Below are 22,940 nucleotides of genomic sequence, written 5' to 3' on the forward strand. Positions count from 1 at the left end.
CCCTGACTGATCAGGAGAATCCTCGGAAGAGGGGGTTCTTCCCAGTGGGGAAACCTGAGGCGGAGGATCTCTGGGTCCAGGAGCAAGAGAAATGGCAGAGATATCGACAGGCACCATAGAGGGAGGAGCTAAGGGAACAGACTGCTGGCTGAGTCCAGTGGCCAGCACACTCTTCATCACCTCGGCTCCCTCCCAGGGAGGTCCGAGAGAACCCGTTCGAAGAACCAGGAACTCCAGGGCCCACCGAAGGGAAGGCTCGAGGCAGATGTCGGAGCCGAGCTCACCAAGGCCGAGGCTCCAAGGGAAGAGTGGGGTCGGACAAGGGTCCGATGCCACTCACCCCTCGGAGGAGACCAGGGAAGCCCGACCACCGAATCCCTCTAAGGAAGGTCTCGAAGAGGAGATAAGAGTAGAGGCTGAAGGAGCAGAAGTGGGGGTATCTGTCCCTCAGCCCTAGCAGAAACCATTCCCGAAGACTCCAACTCCAAACTCTGGGGTAGAGTCGAAGGAGGAACTGCAATGGGGTGTGGACTAATAGTCGTCTGTTGAGACGGACTATGTAGCATCTGGGCCAGTGCCTGTGATTTTAATAATCTACTGACCACCCTCTCTAAATCATGGACAGAAAGCCTGGATGACCTGGATGATCGGCTCCGATGGCTCCGTTCCGAGAGGAGAGGAGATGCCGGAGCCGAGAGTATCGGTTCCAAGGAAAGGGACCTGGACCTCTTCCTCGAAGGAACCATCGGAACCGACGAAACTATGGAAGCTGTCGGAGCTGACAACTTTTCGGCACCGACAGAAAGTTTCGATGCATCGGCTCCGGCCGGAGCCGATACAGACATAAAAGTAAGGGTGTCGGAGCCGGTCGGCGCCGACACCGAAGCCTGAGCCACACGGTGGTCGGAACCGATCGGAGCCGACACCGAAGTGACCGAACCAGAATCGGCACCGATAGCCATCGGTGCCGAGGGTTTGTGCAAACCAGGATCGGCTCCAGCCGGAGCCGATCTCGACTCTGAAAGAGTTGGAGCCGAGGCCGCAGGCTTGGACACAGAAGCCTGGGCCTTGGAAGACTTGGAAGTCTTGGTTGGAGCCGACTTAGCCGGAGAGCCCTCCGGTTTAAGTAGGCCCCTCAAAATAAGCTTGTTTCTCCTTTCCTGCAGGACTCTCTGGCTAAAAGAATGACAAATCACACAGGAGTCCTGCAGGTGGAGAGGTCCCAGGCAGTATAAGCAAGAAGTGTGACCGTCTGTCAGAGACATCTTCTGACAGCACGAGTCACACTTCTTAAAGCCTGAGACCCTTTCCTTAGACATGGTGTAAAGAAAATCACACACACAACACCTGTCCAAGAAAATATATCCCAAAATTAAAGAAACACTAATCTCTCACATACACACACACACCCCAACAAGGGGGGGGGGGGGAAGGGATGGGAGAAGGCCTGACTAAAAAAATTTAAGGAGAGAGGGAATTGTAGTCAGAACGGGACTAAAACTAGTCTAAAACTGTTAAAATTAAAGTTTAAATAGAAAAAGGGGCAAAAACAGTAGTGTATAAATCACTTACCAGGAGCTGGTAAAAGGAGGACCTCATCAGCGAAGCGGCAAACGAGATCTGGGTACTTACCGCCTTGCATCATGGGATATGGGGCTGCCTCGAGCTGGTAAAAGTGACTCTCGAGCTTAGCAAGTGCGAACCCATCAAGCAAGAATGAAGGCGAGATTGACAACTTAACATCTATAGTTAAGTCTTGTGACCGTCCATTAAAACACAAACTCCTAGCTTAAAAATAACTGTCCTAAACTGGAAAGTACAAAAAAACATTGTTTAAAAAATGGAAGATTCTTCCCCAAAATGCACTTACCTGCTCAGCAATGGAACAGTTCAAGCCGACCATCGATCCTCTAAAGCTCAGACAGGGGGCACTCTTCAGCGGCAGGAAAGCTCTGAAGGGCTTCATATGCCCAAACCTGTCTTTTTAATTAGCTCAGCTGGAGCTGACTGACAGTTTGTGGGTGAGGAAGGTGCCCTAAAGCTTTGAAAGCTGTCTGGCTGTTGTATCCTTGGCAGGATATAACCCATATAAGCTAAGGCTACTTCAGCAGTGATCAATGTGATGAACAGCTTTCTCTGGAGACATTAAAGTCTCCCCTGCAAAATCTCACAGAAAACTATAAGGTCACAAAGATGGACATGAACCAAGGAGCTTCACAGGAGAGACTATGACTGGTAGTAATACAAGGCTTGACTTGACATTCACTGTACAGACTAAATGGATAAACAAATACTCTAATTGCAAGCAAACTAGTCAAAACATCACAGTCTTGTAAAGTGGGGAACAAAAATCTCAGAAATCAGGCAAGAAACTAAACTTGTCAGCTGAAATAATTACAATTTTAGTTTCTGCTGTTACGAATTCCAAAAACTTAAATTTAAAAACTACTGGCAAAATGAACAGAATTGAGGAAGTCATGACTAGAATTATCCATAACCACTGTTTTGTAGCTACACCAAAGCAGATTATTAGTGCCACCAGAATGCTTTGAGCACAAAATCCTAAACTGGTGGACCCCCCCCCCCTCATACCACCAATGATATGTGACTTGCACCAATATTTGGTACCTTCTCAGGAAGTGTATTTAGATGGAGATAGGGTTCAAACGTTGGGCTGGGACTCAACACCATAGCATACTATTCCTTTTTCAGGACTTTTTGCTCAGGATGACAACAGTCATACTCTATAGTAAAGCAAGTGTCTAGTTTGTGATACAGTACCTTTTGTGCACACGAATAGCAATAAAAAGATACCTGCTTCTCAAGGGTGACAAACTATAGGGACAAGTTTAGACTTATGCAGTTCAGGGATGCATGTAGTGTGTGCAAGAATAAGGACTGCTGGAGTAATTAACAATTAAGTCACAAAAACATCAGTGGGATGGCTGAAAGGAAAGGAAAGGTAAGGTGAAAGTCTTGTAAATAAAGCTCCTAAATATGGCTGATTTATATCTGAAGACAAAAACAAAGCAATATTTCAACCAACAATGGCAAAACAGATGACAGTTCTGATTCAATTCAAAAGAGAGACATCAGAAGCCATCCTACAATTGTGTGAAATAAGAAATGACAATGAAGCTCTTGCAATCTCACACTGCTGACAAATATTTGACAGAATCAGGTCTTAAGTTGCAGATGCAACACAATGACATACAAGAGAAAGTCAAACTGTATTTTTAAGTACTAGAAAATATAATCACACACAAACACGATACTAATCCGTTAACCAAGCCAGTGCAAATTCAGGCTGGCATTTATTTTTTATACTTCTCTTGCCACACATACCGTGTTTCATACTAAAAGTTTGAAAGTCAAAGCATTCCCACTTTCTTCCAAAGTAAGTGATACATTACCTGGTCATGGCTCTCTGCATAGGCAATGCACTTTTCATTATGCCTTCGGTTTGTCAATGTGTGCACTATATTGCCTATATTCCACTCTTCATCCTTGTACTCTTTCAGAATCTGTGAAGGAATAAGCATTAGACTGACTGATAAAAGCTGCCAAACACCAGACTGCCAAGTTATTTTCCTTTATTTTGCATATAAAACAGTTAACATGCAAGGGTCATTTTATCTGCTGAGAATACTAACACTACATAAAAATACATTAAGTAAGACAAGTCCTATCTATGCTGTAGATTACAGATGGCCAATCTAAAGATACTGAATAAAAATACAACAGTTTAAAAAGTAAAAGCTTACCTAAAAAAAATGAAGAGCACTTTCCGCACCTTACCCATTACAGAGAACCAATCCCAAGATCTTGGAAAGAGTAAACAGAACTTATCTGCCACTTGTCGGTGTCGTATTTCAACTTAACATGGGCTAGTGACTACCTGGGTTCCTTTAGTCCCCTACAACAATGGTACTCAAAAACAGGCTCACATAGCTCCTTAGCTGGTGTTCACTGAAGCCCACAGCTCCCCTTTAAAAGGCTCTCTAAGTCCTCCTCCTTCTCTTCCCCTAGGTTTTAACAGAAAATATTTTTTTTTTTGTAAATCTTTTTATTCATTTCCAAAAACAAGAAAACATGTATAACGGAACAGATTTTTGAAGGACAGACATGTGGCACAGTGAAGTGGTTTTGCCTCAAACTGATGTCAAACATTTCTCCTGTTCTTCACAGTATCCTCACTATTTAAAACTCGCCCTTACTGTTCCTACACTGCCAGGCTTGAAATTTAGACAGTCTTAGATGTCTTCTCCTGATGGCTGACAAAATGGAGAGAAGAGAAGGAGCATTTGCCACAGCAGAACCTTCTCATCAATTTTAGGTTTCTGGAGATGTGCACAATAGGTCAACTGCATGCTTTTGTAGGTGGTCCCAGATTTTACCTCATATATTTGGTCTGTTTAAAAAATATAATTTTTTTTTGGGAAAATCATGGAAGACGGACTGCACTTGGTAGTAAATTTGTTTCAGAATTAAAATCCTTAAAACGAATGCTACTTCTATTCTAGTAGCTTTTTAAGTACACAAAATTCTTATTTAACACATGCAAGAAAAATAATTTGTAAAGACTTACAAAAATGTATTAACTTCACAAGCAACCTGGTTCTTACCAGATGGCTTGTGGGGGGTCATAAGCTTCCTGCACGTTTTTCCATCTTCTTGCTTTGCTTACTTATGGTTTATTAGCTTCTTTTCTGTTTAAAATATGTCTCTAATGTTTAGACTGAATCAGGAACAGTGCCAAAATTACAAACATTTGCCATGGTTTCTGCAGAATGTCCCTGCCATTGTTTCATTTTCCCTCTCTCTTGTAAATCGAAGTGCTTTAATCAGTAAACAGTGGCAGACACTTGAGTTTCAGACTTCATACTCCTTCAAGAAATGCATGCTACTGCAGTGTCTTGTTTTCATAGCATCATAGGAGGTTACTAGGTTAACAGCTCCAGGGTCCTTACAACCTTAGTCAAGTTCAGTCAGTGTTCCCAAGGGTGTCTGGTTCAAGAAGACACTAAAATCAGCACCTATTGCCCCTGTCCAAGAGAGACACAGGTGGAACCCTGGGGTGAATTTCCAGTTACCCATCCAACCGTCCAAATTGCACTTATAATCCCCTTATCTCTAGTGAGCAATTCATCACTGCCTTCTTAAAGGCAAAAAATACAGCCTCCATGGGACCCGATAACATCCCAGGCTGCATCCTACATGAACTCAGGCAAGGACTTGCAGCGCCATTGGGAACCCTATGCAACCAAAGCCTGAGTACCGGCTTCGTCACATCTGAGTGGAGGACAGCTACTGTCACCCCTTTGCACAAAGGTAGAGCATCCACCGATCCAGGGAATTAGACCCATCTGCCTAACTAGCCTGATCTGCAAGGCCATGGAGCAGATTATCATGGAAATCATTAAGGACACTGGCAATCTCCAGACACTTGCTCTGACACAGTTTGGTTTTGCCGAGGGGAGGTCATGCATGTTAAATTTGGTTGACTTCTTTGAGACAGTCACCAAGGCCATAGACAAGGGGAAGACTGTGCACACCACCTACCTTGACCTGGCCAAGGCCTTCGATACTATTCTCCACTGAGGTATAATAGATACTCTCTCTCAACTAGGCATCAATCCATATATTACCAACCAGATAGGTAGTAAACTGGCTTACTGATAGAACCCACCTAGTCAAACAGAGGAAGCCACCTCAAGTAGTAGACCTCGTAGCAAGCGATGTAACCTAGGGATTGGTCTTAGGGCCTCTGCTGTTTGATGACTGCAAGCTGGGTGCTGTCATCAATTCCCTTAGTGATGTGGACATCCTCCAAGAGGGTCTCACCCAAACAAATGACTGGTACCAGAAACATGGCCTCAAACTGAATGCCACAAAATGCATCATCCCTTTTGGGGAGAATGACGTCCCCACAAATTATTCACATTAATAATAAGGCACTAAACCCTCAATCAGTCGTGAGGGACTTGGGAACTGAATTTTGACCACCATATTGCCTCTGTTGTATGGAACCTTTCTATATGGCCCACCTCATTATTAAGGGTATCACATCCAGGGATAAGGTGGTCATAACATCCTTATATTTTTCCCTTAGAACACTGATTATTGAATACAATGCCCCTTTCAGCATGCTTCTCACAAAGCACATGCAGCAGCTGGAGACAGCAGAGATTCCTCACCCGGAGAATCCAGGGCCTGAAACCTCTACCCTACACAGATAGGCTAAAAGCCCTGTCCCTCTACTCAGTCTCCTACAGACTCCTCAGAGGTGACCTCTGTGTCTGGCATACAAAGCAATCTCAGACCCCACTCTCATGGGACTGCTGCATATCTGCAAGTCAAGCTCCACTCTAGTAACCTGCACATGAGCGAGACCTCAACCTAGTCTGTGACATCAACAGAACTTGCTGGGACAAATTTGTGTCCCAGAGACGACTCCTTTTATGGAATACACTCCCTCTCCACGTAAAGCAGAGTACCTCATTAAACCTTTTTAAGCGCAACCTAGATAACTGGATGGGGAACAGAAAATACACCCCTGGGATTCCACCTTTGTCTCTGCTGGACAGAGGCATAGGGTACCGACTTATTGGAACATGGGCTAAATTCTTGCCTAGGATTGTATGGGCCTCAGGACCAATAGCCTAGTAACTTCCTATGATAAAGGGCCAACGAGGGGCTTTGTTTAACATAAATGACTTACCAACATTTTAAGTGTCTTACAGCAATATTTAAATATCCCTGTTTTTTGGGACATTTGTCAGTCATTTATTTAGAACCGTCTCCTATTCTAACACCTGCCCAATGTCACTATTTCTGCAGAATGCCTGTGTCTGTTTCACTTCCCTGACAAATACGAGGACAGTAATCAGTAATTAATGGCAATCAATTCATTTTCAGATTTCATATCCTTCAGGAAATGCATGTTACTGTCCAGCCTTTTATTCTAGCAACGTTTTATTTAAGCTCATAAAAGATATCCCTGCTTTTGGATTTTTGTCTATCATTACTTTTTGACATTGTTCCTGATTCTAATAAGCCTCCACTGACACTGGAATGCCCCTACCATTTTATTTTTTAACTGTGGCAAATGCGAGGGCTAATGAGTAAATAATGGCAGACATGGTTTTTAAACTTCATATTATTTAGAAAATTTATGCCACTGCAACAATGGTTACTCTCGCAATTGTTGACCTTTAAGTTTGACTTTCTTTCAAAAATGTTACTCTAGCTACTTTTAGTACATAATAGAAACATTTAAACTCAGTCTCTGGTTTTAGGCTTTTGTCCCCCATTTACTTTTTGGCTTTGTCCTAGTTTATTAAGCTAAGAAGCTGAGAGTTCTTTGCCTTCAAAAATGCTAAAAAAAAATGTTCTTGTGCTAGCTTCATTTTCATCACTATGGCTCACATTTCTGGTCTGCTCCTTGCAAAAGTTGTGGTTTTCTAGCAAAATGCTGAAGGCTGCAGTCAATAATGGCAGGCATTTGAATTTCATATTTTACAACCTTTAGAAAACACACTGTAATCCAAAGTTTATTCTAGCAAGATTTTTGTTTATAGACGCAGTATTATATAAAAATGTCTGTGATTTTGAGTCTTTGTCCCCTGTTCTTAAGATGAAAGGTTGACAGCTATGAGACTGCTTTGCTGGGTAGGTGGGTCTTTGTGCATACTTCTAATGCATTCTTATTTTACAAAATGTGCTGATTTTTACTTTTCTTTCCATGCACCCAACCCACCACCTTTAACCTCCCCCAGGCTAAATCCTACCAATGTCCAGGGCCAGTGAGAAGATGGAGGATACGGGTGCAGTGTCATAACTGCAGCCAGGGTTATGCTATAATAGTCGCCACCCCACAGTACCCTTGCAGGTTCTGTAATTATTGCCTTTGTGAGGTGCGTGAGCTTCCACTCATGTACAACCTCCCAGCTGCACAGCACACCATTTATGTAGCATAAAGCTTGCCAGGATCATTTAGTAATTCAGTTTTGCTGTATTTTACAAAAGCAATAGCCTGCATGAAATTGGAAACAACTGGCGCTTCACCACTGCTAGCTTGAGAAGACTGCCTATATGACCAGCCACTGAGTTGAACATCAAATGCTCAAACTAGTCACAGTTGTTCATAATGCATTAGTTTCCAAAGCAGAAAAACACCCTTTCAGTGAAAATGGTACCAAATGGTACAAAAAGGTGAGAAGGGAAGATTAACTATGTCATACTATAATCAAAACCAGGTCCACCGGAAAACTGCAGACAATTATCAAATTGTTCACAAATATTTTGCAAAAATTGCAGGCTTCAGTACCCCACCCAATTTCCCCTCGAGTAGTTAGGCATACTTTATGCTGCAGCATGCATTAGTCACATAGGTTACCAGATACATGTACTGCGATATGTTGGGTTTTCAGTACAAGTTAGGGAAGAGTAAGCTTTGACCAGTTCCTCTTCAAAGCCTCTAAATATCACAAGCAGTGCAACTCTTAATTATTTGGGTGTTCCATCTAATTAGCTGTGCCTGCTTTTCTGAAAAATGAATCAGTAAAAGAACTGAACACTGCTGCCCCTCTCTCCCAGGAGACATTTAGCAGTAAAATTTAATTCTAAAACCTTTAAATGCAAATAGATTTTTAAAAGTTGTAGTAAGGCCACAACCTTCATGAAAATCAGCTAATAAGAAAAAGTTATGTACTCACCATAATGTCCCATGTGTGTTGTCCATCTCGCCTTCATTCTTAGCAGGTTGGGTTCAGATACTATCCTCGGATCAGACTCGGCCTTATACACAAGCTTGAGTTCATCCACTTGCTCGTGGCTAAAACCCTATTCCATCATGCATTAGGAGAGATCCCTAGATCTTGTTTGCAGATAAGAGAATAGTAAAAAAAAGGGGTCGCTTAATACCTTATAGAGCAATCAAGAAGGTCAGAGAACATTAACAGCCAATTGCATCAACTCAGTCTTCCAGGAGCAAAGGGCTGTGGGAAGGAAGGTGGGATGTAAGAATGAAGGCAAGGGGGACAACACACATGGAACATTATGAGTACATAACTTCTTTATGTGATGTCCTATCTCACCTTCATTCTTAGCAGGTAGGGACAGTGTCCCTAGCGCCAGCTTTCTTGGGTGGCTCAAGGGAGAATATTCTTCAGAACTGTGGAACCAAAGGAGGCCCTGGTTTCTGGAGGCCAAATCGACCTTGTAAATGAGTGATAAAGGTAAGTGGCCTTGCCCATGTTGCTGCAGCACAAATTGTATCAATAGGTAGTCTAGCCCAAAAGGTGGAAGAGGTTGCAATGTCTCTTGTAGAATGATCTTTTACTTTATGGGACAAATCTTTGTTTTGAAATTCATAAACAAAGGATATACAAGCTGAGAGCCATTTTGAAAGTGTCACTTTAGAAACTGGAGCACTTTTCCTTGAATCTGGAAAGGATACAAATTGGTCAGATTTTCTGAAGTCCTTTGTCATATGTAAGTAGATGCATAATTGTCTATGTTCATCTAGTTGGCGCAACATATATTCTGTCTTGTCACGGCTGGGTAAAAAACTGTTAGTTCTATGGATCGGATTCGTTCAAATTAAATTCTGAACATACTTTGGGTAGAAAGCAAGGGTTTGTTCGTCTCTGTTGAAAAGCATGTAGGGGGACATTATTGACTATGCTTGCAGCTCTGGCACTCTTCTAGCAGAAGTAATAGCTATCAAAATAATCATTTTACAAGTCAGACACTGGAGATCGCAGGATGATGCAGGCTCGAATGGGGGAAAAATCAAACAGGATAGGACAAAATTCAAGTCCTATGGTGCTGGAGGATCTTGATAGGAGGTCTTAATAAAAAAGTACCTTTAAGAAAGGCTCAGCATAGCCTGTGGGACATCACGCTGAGGCCCGATTCACCTAAATGGAAATTAAATATCACTGCTAACTGAACTCTAATAGTAGCTGCAGCTGCGCCTTCACTGAATAAGTTTGCTAAGAATTGTAGAATGGAAGCTACTGGGGCAGAAAAAGGGTCAATGTGATTATTTAAAGCCATAAAGAAAATCCATTTGCTTCTATATATCTGTCTCATTGAAGCCTTACAAGATGAAATCAGGATTTGTTTTACTGAAGGAGAAAGGTTAGGGAGCCCGGCTATGGTTGGAATTGGTGCAGCTAAGCTGTCAGTTTGAGAGCTTGAAGGGAGGGGTGGAGCATCACTGATACACAAGTTAGGTGGTCTGGAATTGGGACCAGAATCCATGGCTCCTCCTGGAGATGAGGCCACAGGAAGGAGAACCAGATTTGGCGAGACCAGTATGGGGCAATGAGTATCATTCCTTCCCAATTAATTGGCTTTCTGAAGAACTTTGGCTATCAATGGAAAGGTAGGAAAAGCATAGCTCCAGGGGGGGATCAGGGCAAAGTAGCTGCTTCATTTGTTGCTTATGGATGCGGCAAAAAGGTCACAGCAAGGCTAGCCCCATTTGCTGAAAATCTTTTCTACCACTTCCTGTTTTAGGAACCACTCGTGAGGCATCAGAATTGCTCTGCCGAGTCAGTCGGCAATCACGTTGTACTTCTCTGGGATGTGCATTGCTATCACAAAGCGTTGGGAGGAGATTGCCCACTGCCATACTCTCAGGGCCTATCGACAAAGGGGGTTAAAGATCTGGTTCCTCCTTGTTTGTTTACATACCATACAATTGGCATGTCTGTCTATCATGAGTCCCCAGCAGAAGAGTCACCTGGAATGCTTGCAACGCTAAAAGCACTGCTCTTATCTTAGGACACTGATGTGCAAATGGCCTTGTGATCCTGCTAAGTACCTTGGACCATCTTTCCCAAATAATGCTCCCCCTACCTGGGAAGCATCCGTGGTCACTGTGGCTAATGGTTGGGGAAATACAAAGGGTCGATCTAACATCTCATGAGTGGAGTCTAGCCACCAATGAAGATCTTTTTTGCAAGATTCTGTTAGCAATATCTTGTGGGTCATGGTCAGTTCTTGCATCAACCAGTGAGTGGAAAGTAACCACTGGAGAATTCTCATGTGCAGACGTGCTAAGGGGATCAAGGTTATTGCTGCTGCCATGGTCCCTAAGACTCTTAGAACAGTCTTTGCTTGAATCTCCTCTCCATGAAATTTTTCATAGTATATTGTGATCCCTAAGTGACAGCAGAGCTGCAAGATGGTGTCTCTCGCTTTTGTTAGTAGATGCTTGGTGGTAGTGGTTAGGAGCCAGTCATCTAGGTATGGAAACACTCGAAATCCTAGGCATCTCAAGTGAGCCGTGACTATTGCCATACACTTGGTGCACACACTGGGGGCTGCAGTGAGGCCAAAGGGCAGAGCTCAAAACTGGTAGTGGCTGCCTCCCAGCTGAAAGTGCAAGTGTCTCCTGGATCACCTCTCCATTTTTATTTGGTAGTACGCATCCTGGAGGTCTACTGAGCACATCCGATTGTGTTGTCCCACAAATGGGAGTATTGACTGCAGTGCCACCATCCGGAACTTTGATTTTTTTTTTACAGATTTGTTTAGGTTGCTGAGATCCATAATTGGTCTCCAGTCCCGTTTTTTTTTTTTTTTTTTGGAAATAAAAAGAACCTTGAGTAAGTTCCGAACCCTATTTGGTCTGTGGGGACTGTTTGGATGACTCTTGTCTAGCAACGTTGAAATTTCTAGAGTTGCTTGTTCCCTCTGACTGGGTGGAATGTCTGGGATCTCTTTTATGCTTGGGGGGGGGTAAAGGGTATTGAGTAACTTCTGGATATGATGCTTTGTACCCACTTGTCTTCAGCCAGGCTTTGGGGTACAAAGATAAGCAGCCCCCGACTGTCTCCAGAGATGGGCAGGTGGGCCTCCCTTTAGGAGCGCTGAAAGGCTTACCAAAGGATTCCCAATTGCCCTGACTCTGTGGGCCCCCCTCTGCCGTGTGGTCAGCATCTTCCATTACCACTTCCCCCTCTGCCCCTGGTGGAAGAATCACCTGTGTCCTGGAAAGCTCTCTGATTTTTGAAACCACATTTCCCCACTACCTTTCTGACCTTTGGGGAAAGGTCTGGTAGGTAGGGAAAAAACAGACTCGTATGGCAGAGCGTGTCTTTCCTTCTTGCTCACACCTGGTTAGTGTGTTCTTGACTTTAGACCTGAACAGGGACAAACCACCAAACAGGGCATTCACAAAGGAAGATTTATAGGGCTCCCCAAAATCACACAAGTGCATCCAGGAAAGTCTCCTAAGGGAAATCCCTGAACCCGCTGCCCTGCTCATTCAATCCGCTGCATAAAAAAAAAAAATCTGTCTCATGGAGGAGTTGCGCACTGAATTTAAGGTAGAGAGCCAAGAAGAAACTTTCTCAGACATCCCCTCAGCTACTGAACCTTGGAGGGCATTTTCCTAACTCTTTCAGAACTCTTTGTAATCTGATGAAATGAGTCAGGTAATTCAGCAACTTAAGAGCAAATGTCGCTGAAAAAAAAAAGTACTATCCATTTCTGTCCGTAGTGCGAGATTCCTTGTTCGGTGGATGGACAGAAGTCTCAACGCTCCTTCTTGGGGGCTGCCGCCACCACCATAGCATCTACTGGGACTCCCTTAGTCAGAAAATTTTTGTCCGACTGAGATGTAGTACAACTTGTTTGGCTTCCACGGAACTGATTCCACAGAATCAGGGGACTCCCACGCCTTTCGAGAAACTAAATCCATGAGTGTGTCTAAAGGCAGACACCCCCAAGTGGAAGAAGGGTGAGATCCAAAAGCCTTCAGGTAGACAGACTCCTCCACTGAAGGGCTGGTGGACTTCCAGCCACCTCTCGTTTAACTATTTCCAAGATGTCTCCAAAGGAGACATCAGGAGGTAACAGTGGGGACCCTTTGGCTTCATCAAAGTCCTTATCTGAAGTGATAGACTCCTCTGGGGAGTCTAAATGTTTCCTCTTGCATAACCTCTTCCAAGGGACCTCTTTGGAGGTGCACTCCGGAGAGGTTTCGTAAGAGAGGGGAGCACCCAGTGGGGCATCCGGAGGCTTAGGATCTCCATATCCCTGTGGATGCAAGGGTATAGAGACAGACACCAGTGCGGTAGGGGAAGAATGTCTAGAACTGAGAGCAGAGCTGGCTGTGGAGACAGCACTCATCACCATGAAAGCTCTCTGCCCCTGATCTGAGGAAACTTCCGACAAAAGAACTGGAGGGAATCCCCAGAACCAAAGGGGACAGCTCTAAGGCTGAGGTAGGATCCGAGCTCACCAGAACTGATGCCCCGAGAGGCAAGTTCGGATCAGATGACTGTCTGATCAGACTCCCCTCCCCGGACCCGAATGTAGAGTGTCGGCTCCTAGACACTGTTCCAATGGAAGGAAGGACATTGGAGCAATATTTGGATCTGAAGATCCTGTGATAGGTCTCTGTTCCAACAGTTCCACTAAGATCAGCTCCGGACATTCTGGTTACAAGATTGGATCGGAAAAGGAGTCTATTCAGAAAGGGTGGATTTGATCGGTTCTGAAGCTCTCTGGGTTGGATCCAATAACAGTTTGGCGAGCACTGGTGCCCTCAACAGCCTCTGCACCACATGATCCACATAGTCATTGGACAGACTGCTGGAAGATAAGAGTCAAGGGGTCAGGAGATTTGGTGGTGCGGGCTGTAGCAATGGTGACCTGACAGTGGGGTATAGTGGTTCCAATTCAGGGGACCAGCTCCACAAATGAAACTCCTCCGGCACCGAAACTGAAGGTGCTGAGGTAGTAGGCCTCTTGGACCAGACCGCCTCAGATCTGGAGTTGAAACATTTGGCACTTTTTTGGACAGCTCCAATGGAGCACTAAGATGAAAACCTTTTCTCAGACTTTTCTGACTTTGAAGGGGATTGGTCAGACTTAGAAGAACCCAGACCTTCTTCTTGGATCGCTTTGGAGAAGGGGGTTTTCAAAATGCCTTTTAGAATCAGTTTATTTTTTCTTTCCAACAATGCCCTGTGACTAAAAGAATGACAGATGGCACAGGACTCTTGGAGATTAACTTCTCCTAGACAGTACAGACAAATGGTATGCCTATCAGTAAGAGACATTTTTTGTCCACATTCGGCATATTTTTTAAAGGGTTTAGCATCCTTGGAATCTCCTTTGAAGATATTGTACCAATCAGCAACAATAAAGAAAAACTAACTAGACTATATATGTATATATACTATTTTTTATTAATTATATTCTTGAAACAAGAATATCAACAACAGTAACAATAGCAATATCAAGAACTTAACTTAAATGAGGTCTAATTGAAAGGGAAAGCCCTCCAACTTAAACGGGCTAAGGCAGCTCTCAAATTTAAGTGAGCCAACCGGAAGGAATCAATAGAAGAGAACAGGAAAGAAAAAGGAAAGCCTCTAACTAAAATGGGCTTTTAAAAATTAAGTTTAAAGCTGGGATAGGTGAAAAAAAAACAACGGCCAACAGCAGTTGAATCTCAGGAAGAAAAACAGACACACACATTTCACTTAATTATTAAGCAGAAAAAAACAGTTAGAAATAATTTCTCTCAAATATATGAAGAAAAGTCTACTTAGCCAAAGCCAGTATAAAGAGCACCTGATCTTGTTTAGTGGCAAACGAGATCTGGGGAGCTCTCCTAGTACATAATGGGACAGGGTTTTAGCCACAAGCTAGTGGAAGACCTCAAGCTTGTGTACAAGGCAGAGTTGGATCCGAACCCAACCCAAAAATGAAGGCAAGATAGGACAACATCACAGCATGTGTTTATTTATATTTGACAAGAATACAGTTAGGTCACTGACACTCAGAATGACAGACAAACTCCGTTGAAGATACTGAACACTTTAAATAACCAATTAATTTTAAGTAACATTTAGACTGACCAATTAAGAGCGCAGAACTCGGCCATACAGAAGAAATTGTCACTGCCTTGGAGCATTTTCACCGTCTCACACATACAGTTCAATTTTTGTCACCGAAAACATTTCTGACTGCCTGTTTTAATTCAGGCTTCAGTGATCAAGTTCTACACAGCCTGAATTATGAAACAAAGCAAATAATAAATCTCATGAAAAATTATTCACCCTGGCTTTTCTTAGCATATACTGCAACAGGCTGTTAAATTATCCTTTTGTTAGACTTTTTTAGATTTACTTCAGTATGCAAACAGTTTCAGCATTTTTAGTCCAATTAGAATGCCATCAATTTAGAAAAAAATGCAGATTTTGTGTGGAGAGTAAAATGAAAATTATGGAAATTGCAAAAAATTGCTGGTACAATTTTCCAGGAGCCTAGCACATAGCTTTTCAAAGATAATGTGAAGAAAATCAGAAGTACTCCACAAAGTACATTACAAAGAAAAACTGCATACAAATTCATTAATTCCTCGGGGCTATTTTATTTCCTTTGCCACGATCCAAAAATATGGTGATACTCGGAAAAATACTTTGGTACTTTGCTGCTGCTAATCGTACTTGAGAACATTCTAGTCCTCAATACAGCCAGGGTGCTTGGGTACATACCTGCATAAGAAGAAGCAAGAACTGCATACACAAACTCTGCACTGATTGCACTATACAATAAAAAATATTTATTGCCTCTCTGGTTCTCTGTAAACTACAGTTAGAAACAGGAATTTGTTGTGTATTCCTTACTAACTAAAGACACAGTGCTTGGAAATTTGATAATAACCAGAAAGTACTTGTGTGGAACACTTCACTACTGCAGTTTGCACAGATATGGTACTAACTTCACATAAATGTATGTACGAACCATATCTATTCAACTTATTCATGAAAGAGGTGATTTCTGAAAAAGGAACAGACACCTGTCTAGCACATGCATCCTTTTCATCTTGTGTTTTTGTCTCATTCAGGTGCTATAAATTGTGCTACACCTAGCAAGGGAAGTTAGTGGGAATACGGATGCTAATTTTACTGAAAATAAAGGCCTTGCTACCATTTTCATTTATCTTTAGTACTAAACAGACCACAAAATATTTAACAAGCAGTAAATCAGCATTATATAGGCCAATAAGTACTAGGAAGGAAACTAGTCTATGTGGCCATTGGCTGGTCAAGTGGTCAAAGTATGCGACATTCCTGTAGACATTTACTGCATACAACATACACGGGGAACAGCACCACACACACTCCAAACCCAGTCCCTTAACATTATTTTATATTTAAATAAATACATTACCATCCAGTGTGGTCAATTGTACCCTAAAGTTACATTTTTCTCCCGGTTTCACCTAGATATTTCATAGGTAGGTACTAGGCTATCTGCCCAAGGGCATTTATAAGCCTAGCCAGAGTGTGTCAGCTTTTGCCGCCCCATTGATTAACTAATCCTCTGACAAGAGCCAATGAAGTGATCCCAGGGTTGTATTTTCTGTTACCCATCCACTCTTCAAGGTTTCTCATGAATAGTTAGTGAGGGGCTCTGCCTAATGTAGTTAGGAATTTTGTTCCAAAGCATGGGGAGTCTCTGTGGCAGGAATCTATCCCTCCAGCATGTTGTATTTATTGTTGTGGCAAAGGTTTAGCTCACTAGAGCGAGTGGCTCGCAGTGACTTGGATTTCTTTAAGTGCAGCATGACCATCAATTCTGAGTTGGACATGGCTTTGTCAGGCAGAGATCACCTCTGAGTAAGCGATATGCCACTGAGTACAGCCAGAGTTTTTCCAGTCGGGCTGCATAGGACATATGTGTGAGGCCAGTAACCCTCTTGGTGAGGTCCTTTTGTGGTCTTTACAGCTGTTGGAAGTGTCTTGTGAGGTACATCCCAAATGGGGCATTGTACTCTATGACGGGTCTGATGAGTGACGAGTAGAGGGGCACTATAACCTCTATTTCTAGATGCAAACCCTTTACTAATCAGATGGGCTACATGGAAGGATTTCCTAACTACTTTGGCAATATGATTTATTATTTATAAATTTATTGCCCTGAAACCCTCCAGTACCATTTCATTTCTTTATTTCCACTAGTTTTGTTGCTATATAGCACAAAAGCCGAACCACTTGTTCAAACCTCATTTTGTTTCAGAAAAAGAATGTGCCTCAACTGGCATGCCACAGGACAGACAATTTTGTTTGAACCATCACAAATCAAAAATTGTATCCCATGACTGCGCTTAGACAAGGTTAGTTCAACATCATAAAGCAGAAAAACAAATATGCATCTAATGAAAACTGGGCTGTGTATATATTCTTACACAACTGAAACAGTATGCATGTGCCCTGCTACCAAGTTCAGATAGCAAAACTTGCTGTACTGTTGTACATAAGTTTTCTTGAAGTGCAAAACTACAAACCCTCCCTGGATAATGTAGAGAAAATAGCTACTTCTGTTTTTTAAATGTTAAAGCCATGTATTATCTACACAGCCATACTGCCACTCTTTTATAAGCAATGATGTTGTTTTCTGTTAAAACTCATAAAAGGCAATATCTTATGTTGCAATTACTACAGTCTGAACAGACAAAAGCAAAATATTTGCCTTTAATCTAGATTACTTTTGTTTTTTGAAATTATTCACTGATAGCACAACACTCTGATGTGACAACAAATCAATAATTACGTTTTTGAAGCAAATACTAGATCACTGAACCCATAAGCCAGGGTGTTATTTTTCTACCATGCAGGCTGACAACTTTTGATTAATTTCCATAGCATGTCAGTGTTATTTAAATTGATTTCTCCTATTCCTATCAACGATAAATAAGGGATACCTGCTGCTACTTTAATGGCTGAGTAAACCTAGTAATTCCAGATCTAAAGCTTCTCCACTATAATTTTCTTACAGTGGCTTCATTGCTTTTTGTACCCAAGATCAGTTGGGGTGGAGGGGTTAAAGACACTTTTGAAAGACGGAGTCTAGCAAGCTTGTAATAATGCAGAACTCCCTGTATTTAATGAGAATTCCTGGTGAGAAAAGTTATTCACATAATACATCAGCTCTTATTGGGTAGCTGCTGATCACTTAACTAAAATGACCACCCGGCACCAAGAATTGTTGCTAACTGGCATTACTGAGCTTTATTTTTGAGAGTTACACCATTAAATAAAAATATGTGTGTGTGTGTGCGTGTGTGTGTATATATATATATATATATATATATATATATATATATTTTTTTTTTTTTAATTTACTAACTGTTGAATGCGTTTACCTATCCCCAACACGAACCCTACATTATTCAACATGTCAATATGTTGTTACTTTTCCTGAATAAGGCAGAAATTCTGCAACTGCTCAAGAGGAAAAATGGTTCAAGCTGATGAATGCAGTTGTCTCTACAATTTGTGATTCAAGGTCAAGGCATTTTGTTTTGCCTTTATCCCCCCATAAAACACATTATGACAAAGGCATATGAGCCGCTTTATTCAGAGCTAGAATTTAAAATAATGGATGGCACTGCTTTAAGTCAAGCAACAAAATACTGCCTTGTTAAAAAAAAAATTAATACAGACTCTGCGGATGTGCTCTGCAGAAAATACATTCAAGCTGAATGACCTCTTTTCAAACTATTTTTGTTACTTTTCCTTCATGTGACAGTATTTCACACATTTCTTAAACTATGATGACTGCACATATAAACCCCAGTACAACAAAAAAAACATGTTTATCATTAGTTAAAACAATAGGAGAATGTTCCCAAATGGGATACAAAAAATTGTAGAAAGTTAGGAACAAAATAACAGTGTTCGACCCCCAGACTTCAGTAAAGCCTTTGTGGAACACAAATATATAATAAAGCTAAAAAACATGGCAGTGGTTGGTTTCAAGTATGCTAGGTTGGAGATTTAGTATAAAGGAAGAGCTTTAGCAGTAAATGTATGCTGCTCTTCATACGGCATACAAGCTAGTGAAAATTTAAATACTTTTGACAGGCCTACTGCTTTTTGTTACAGTTCACATGGGAAGCAGAATACTGCCGCCTTACCGTTAACTCAATTTTTAATAAGAAATCATCCTGAGGGAGCAAACAGAGAATGTGAAGGAACATACAAAAACTTGAGGAATAGCTAAAGAATTGGGAACTGAAATTTAATGTAAGAAATGTAAATTTATGCATGCGGGAAAAGAAACTCTGGAAAAGCAAATCAGGAGGGAGGTATATAAGTTGAATGTATTAAGCCAAAAAGGAACCTTTATCTTCTCACCACCCCAGGAGACAATGCGACAAAGCAGTAAATAAAGCTACGAGTATGCTTGAGGCTCATTAGCAGGAAAAAAGGAAGCCGGCTGCATTAACAGATTAGTGAGCTGCAAATGAGATGCATCTTACAGACATAACATCAACTCCCATAGTTTCTGGGTGCATACTATGAAACTGAGCAACTCGTTAAACCAATCAAAACACCACCACCACTGAAAACAGGGACCCACATTCTCAAGGGCCTATATTAGTTAAGACATAAAGGTAACTATATAAAATAACAGTTTTGTCATCTGGAATACAGTGTACAGTTTCAGGGACATTAATGGACACAACCAACTTGGAAAATGCTCACGAGAGCAATAAATACAGTAATGTGCTAGGTGACAAATAGTTTACAGTATAAAATACTCATTTCATGATCATTGGAGTATGTAACAAATTAAAGTGCCTTAGATGTTAAAGTGCAGAAACCCTGAGTGCAAGAACAGATTATGTAACAAGAGTACAGAGTGAAATTTATTAGCAGCAGCACAATTTAAAAGCAGAATATTTCTTCAACAAATAGCTCAACAAATCACATACCCTACTGGAGGAGGCCTTTCCTGATATTACTCAAAAGCTTTGCACTCTATATTACCTCAGCTACAAAGTTTGGAACTGGTTACTAAATTCCAAGATGCTCCGCAGCACAGATGACCATGTTTTTCAAATGGCTGAATTAAAGAAGTAATTATATAGAAAAAAACTTTCATAGAAAATTATCTAGTAATTAAGTAGTTTTGTCTACTTTCCATATTTGAGAATAAAATAAAATAGTTCTTAAAATTATTTTAACTCTGGTATTAGATATTTAAAAAAAACACATGCAACTTCCAGCTACAAAAACATCTGTTTTTACCTCGTATCTGGCTTTGATCGATTTAAACAGGGAAAGGAGTTCCCCTGCTAAATTAAAAACAGCATTTCTGGCATGCTGGAAGCTGCATATATTTTAACATATGATGAGTTTTTAGGCTCCTGTTGTACAGCCTCTTTATATTTGGGCTCCACCATAAAAGGATTATTTTTAAATTACACATTGTATTTACATCGGAGTGGGACAGACACCTTGTGCGGTTATTTAGATGAGCATAGAAGTTGACAGAAAAGGATTCGGCATACACAAAGGGGTCATCAGGTTGGGAGGGGAATATTGAATTTAGCCAGATCACTACTACTCAGGTAGATTAGCCTTAGCATAATCTCCGAATAGAGAGTTACTGGAAAGGAATACTGGCTTCAGTCTTACAGTGAATGCGACTGATTTATGGTCAGATTTGACTAGGGATGAAGTTACAGCTGGTATGGTACACAGCAGCCCCATAGTGGTAAGAGTCAAAAGCAGGATTTTGACATCCCTAATTAGGGTGCAGATGAACTGGTTCACACAGTTTGTACTAATGAAGTCTAGAGATATATTGTTATAAATGTTGGGGGATGTAAAAGTTTACCAAATTCCAGATAAAATCCCCTAAGAGAATGGTATTTGGCTTGATGCACAGGGACTTCATACTTGTCGTGTAGGAAGTTGGAGGCATGGGATTGAGGGGACATGGACTGTTGGCCATGACGTGATTCAGGATTCTAGTAATGGTAGATTGGACACAAGGAATTCCAAGTTATTATCCTAACAAGTCTGGAGTTGGCACTTTAATGAATACAGAGACTTCCTTGTTTAGTATGGTATACCTGAATGCATGGTAAACACTGAGGCCATGCACTGATGGGGTGCTCTTTATGGACTAGAATCAAGTCTCTCTAACAATGCATATGTTTATGCACTGTAGGGTAGAGTCCTTGTAGGAAATGGGGTTTTCTGTTAAGGCTCCTGTTTATGTTGGATGATTCTGGAGACTGACATTGCCCAAAAAAGTCACTATGGGGGTGGACAAGGTTTTCGTCAATATAAGAAAGCCTGGGGAGATGCATGCAGGCCATCTCTAGGAAAGTTGTTTGAACTGTCCACCATCTCCTCCCAGGCTGATATACATTCGTCCACCTTTAAGTGACAACAGAAGCTAAGCCAGTAGTTGAAATCCATAATATTTTGTTTGAATTGTATTTGGCCCGAAGGTAAGAATTAGGACCAGAAGTACAGGAGGCAGTTAGAATTCACTGTCTGACCTTTCACCCCTTTTGTTTCAGTAACAAATGCAGACACTACCATTCCAACTTCACATCTGAAGATAGTATAAAGGACTATGTAGGCATAAGAAAGGCAATGTCAAATGCTTATATGGGGAGTTCTAAACCAAAGGATCATATACAATGCAATAGTAATACTCCATGCATAACAAATTTCTGGTAATATTCACTTGTGTATTTCCTATACAGAAATCTGCTCTTTTATATCACTAAATGCAAGTTTTTTTTTTAAAACTTGCTGAAAGGAGCATTAGTTAGGCAAGAGAGAGAACAGCAAAACCTGCAGAAAGTGCCTAAAGACATCCAAACAAGGGAAAAAGCAGAAAATGTAAATTAGGGCTATTTTTATGATTTTTCATCTTTACATTCAAAGATATTTGAGAATATTACTGATTAAAGTTACCATTAATAAATATCCCTTAGGTACACTTAGATTATGGAAATGTAAACACACCAAGAAATTATGGTCATCATTGGAAATATGTCTTAAGAATTTTCTAAAGGCTAAAAACAACACCTGGCAATTTGCACTGCTACACTTTTCATAAGAATTGAGGCTACTTAACTTGCATATTTTATGTTGACCTTTATTAAATCCTATATCACAAAAAATGTGTTCCCTGTCATCTATACATTTGAGGAACAGGAAGGAACTTGTTAATGTAACTTCCTCACATTACAAAGCTTTTTAGCCAATATCAAATCATAAATCTGATTTGCAAAAGCAGATAAAAGCATGTGATGTGGCACTATCCGCCATAATTTAAATGAGAGCCAGGACAAATCTGTTAAGAATTTCTTATAATGTATATAGTTTCTTATGTCTTTACTGTTTATCCTTGGTTTTTATATTGTACATTCTTAAATTATTCTACTAATTATGTTGCTGCATGGATTATGTTTTTATATTGTACATTGTCACATTCTATTAATTGTTCTTGTTTTACTGTATGGATTATAATTTACAATCTGGAAAAAAATAAAATGCATTTTGAAAAAAAAGTCTAAATATGGCACCTGGAGAAAGGTTTATCCACAGAAAACAGAACATATCTACTTACCATGAGAACTGATCTGAAAGAAAGCCTTTGCAGTGATTAAATGCAATGATTATCATCCCAATATTCTCATTTTGGGAAGACTAGCTCTGCAGCATAGAGGGCTAGAGCCACAACCAAACTTCATCTAGTAGCACTGCAAATGGAAGAGATGGAAGGGGTATAAGGATTAAAAGGCAATCACTGACTAGCCCATCCTAGGTGGAAGGAGAAGTGGCCTCAGTGGGTTGTTGGGCCCCAAGCAGGCAGAAGTCTGCACATGAGACACTTAATGAGAGAGAGGAGCGGTGGTAGCCCAAGCTGGTGATGGCAGCTTTCAAGGGCATGCATATGGGATCATGCCCAGTGGTGTCATGTCAGCCAGAAGGAGCTAGAATTAAGACTTAAAAGAAACATTCTCATTGTATATATCTATTTTGGTACAAAGCTACTGATCAAGAGCAGGGTGCTAAATTATTGAGACTGGAGACAGACCAAGTGCCCAGATCTAGGGGTGAAGACAGCCTAACCTAGGACAAAGGTGT

At 41.2% G+C, this 22,940-nt stretch overlaps 1 protein-coding gene across 1 annotated transcript in view; it reads right to left on the reverse strand.

Annotated features, from left to right (window-relative positions):
* The window catches only part of GBE1 (1,4-alpha-glucan branching enzyme 1), a 1,706,938-nt gene that overhangs the window by 629,219 nt on the left and 1,054,779 nt on the right, over positions 1 to 22,940 (reverse strand). Inside the window, exon 8 of the mRNA XM_044071842.1 lies at positions 3,414 to 3,524. Coding sequence (XP_043927777.1) covers positions 3,414 to 3,524 — 111 coding nt within the window. The remainder of the gene's footprint in view (positions 1 to 3,413; positions 3,525 to 22,940) is intronic.

This window comes from Protopterus annectens, chromosome 5.part0 (assembly GCF_019279795.1).
Source record: "Protopterus annectens isolate FY-2018-M chromosome 5.part0, PAN1.0, whole genome shotgun sequence".
Taxonomy (NCBI): domain Eukaryota; kingdom Metazoa; phylum Chordata; order Ceratodontiformes; family Protopteridae; genus Protopterus; species Protopterus annectens.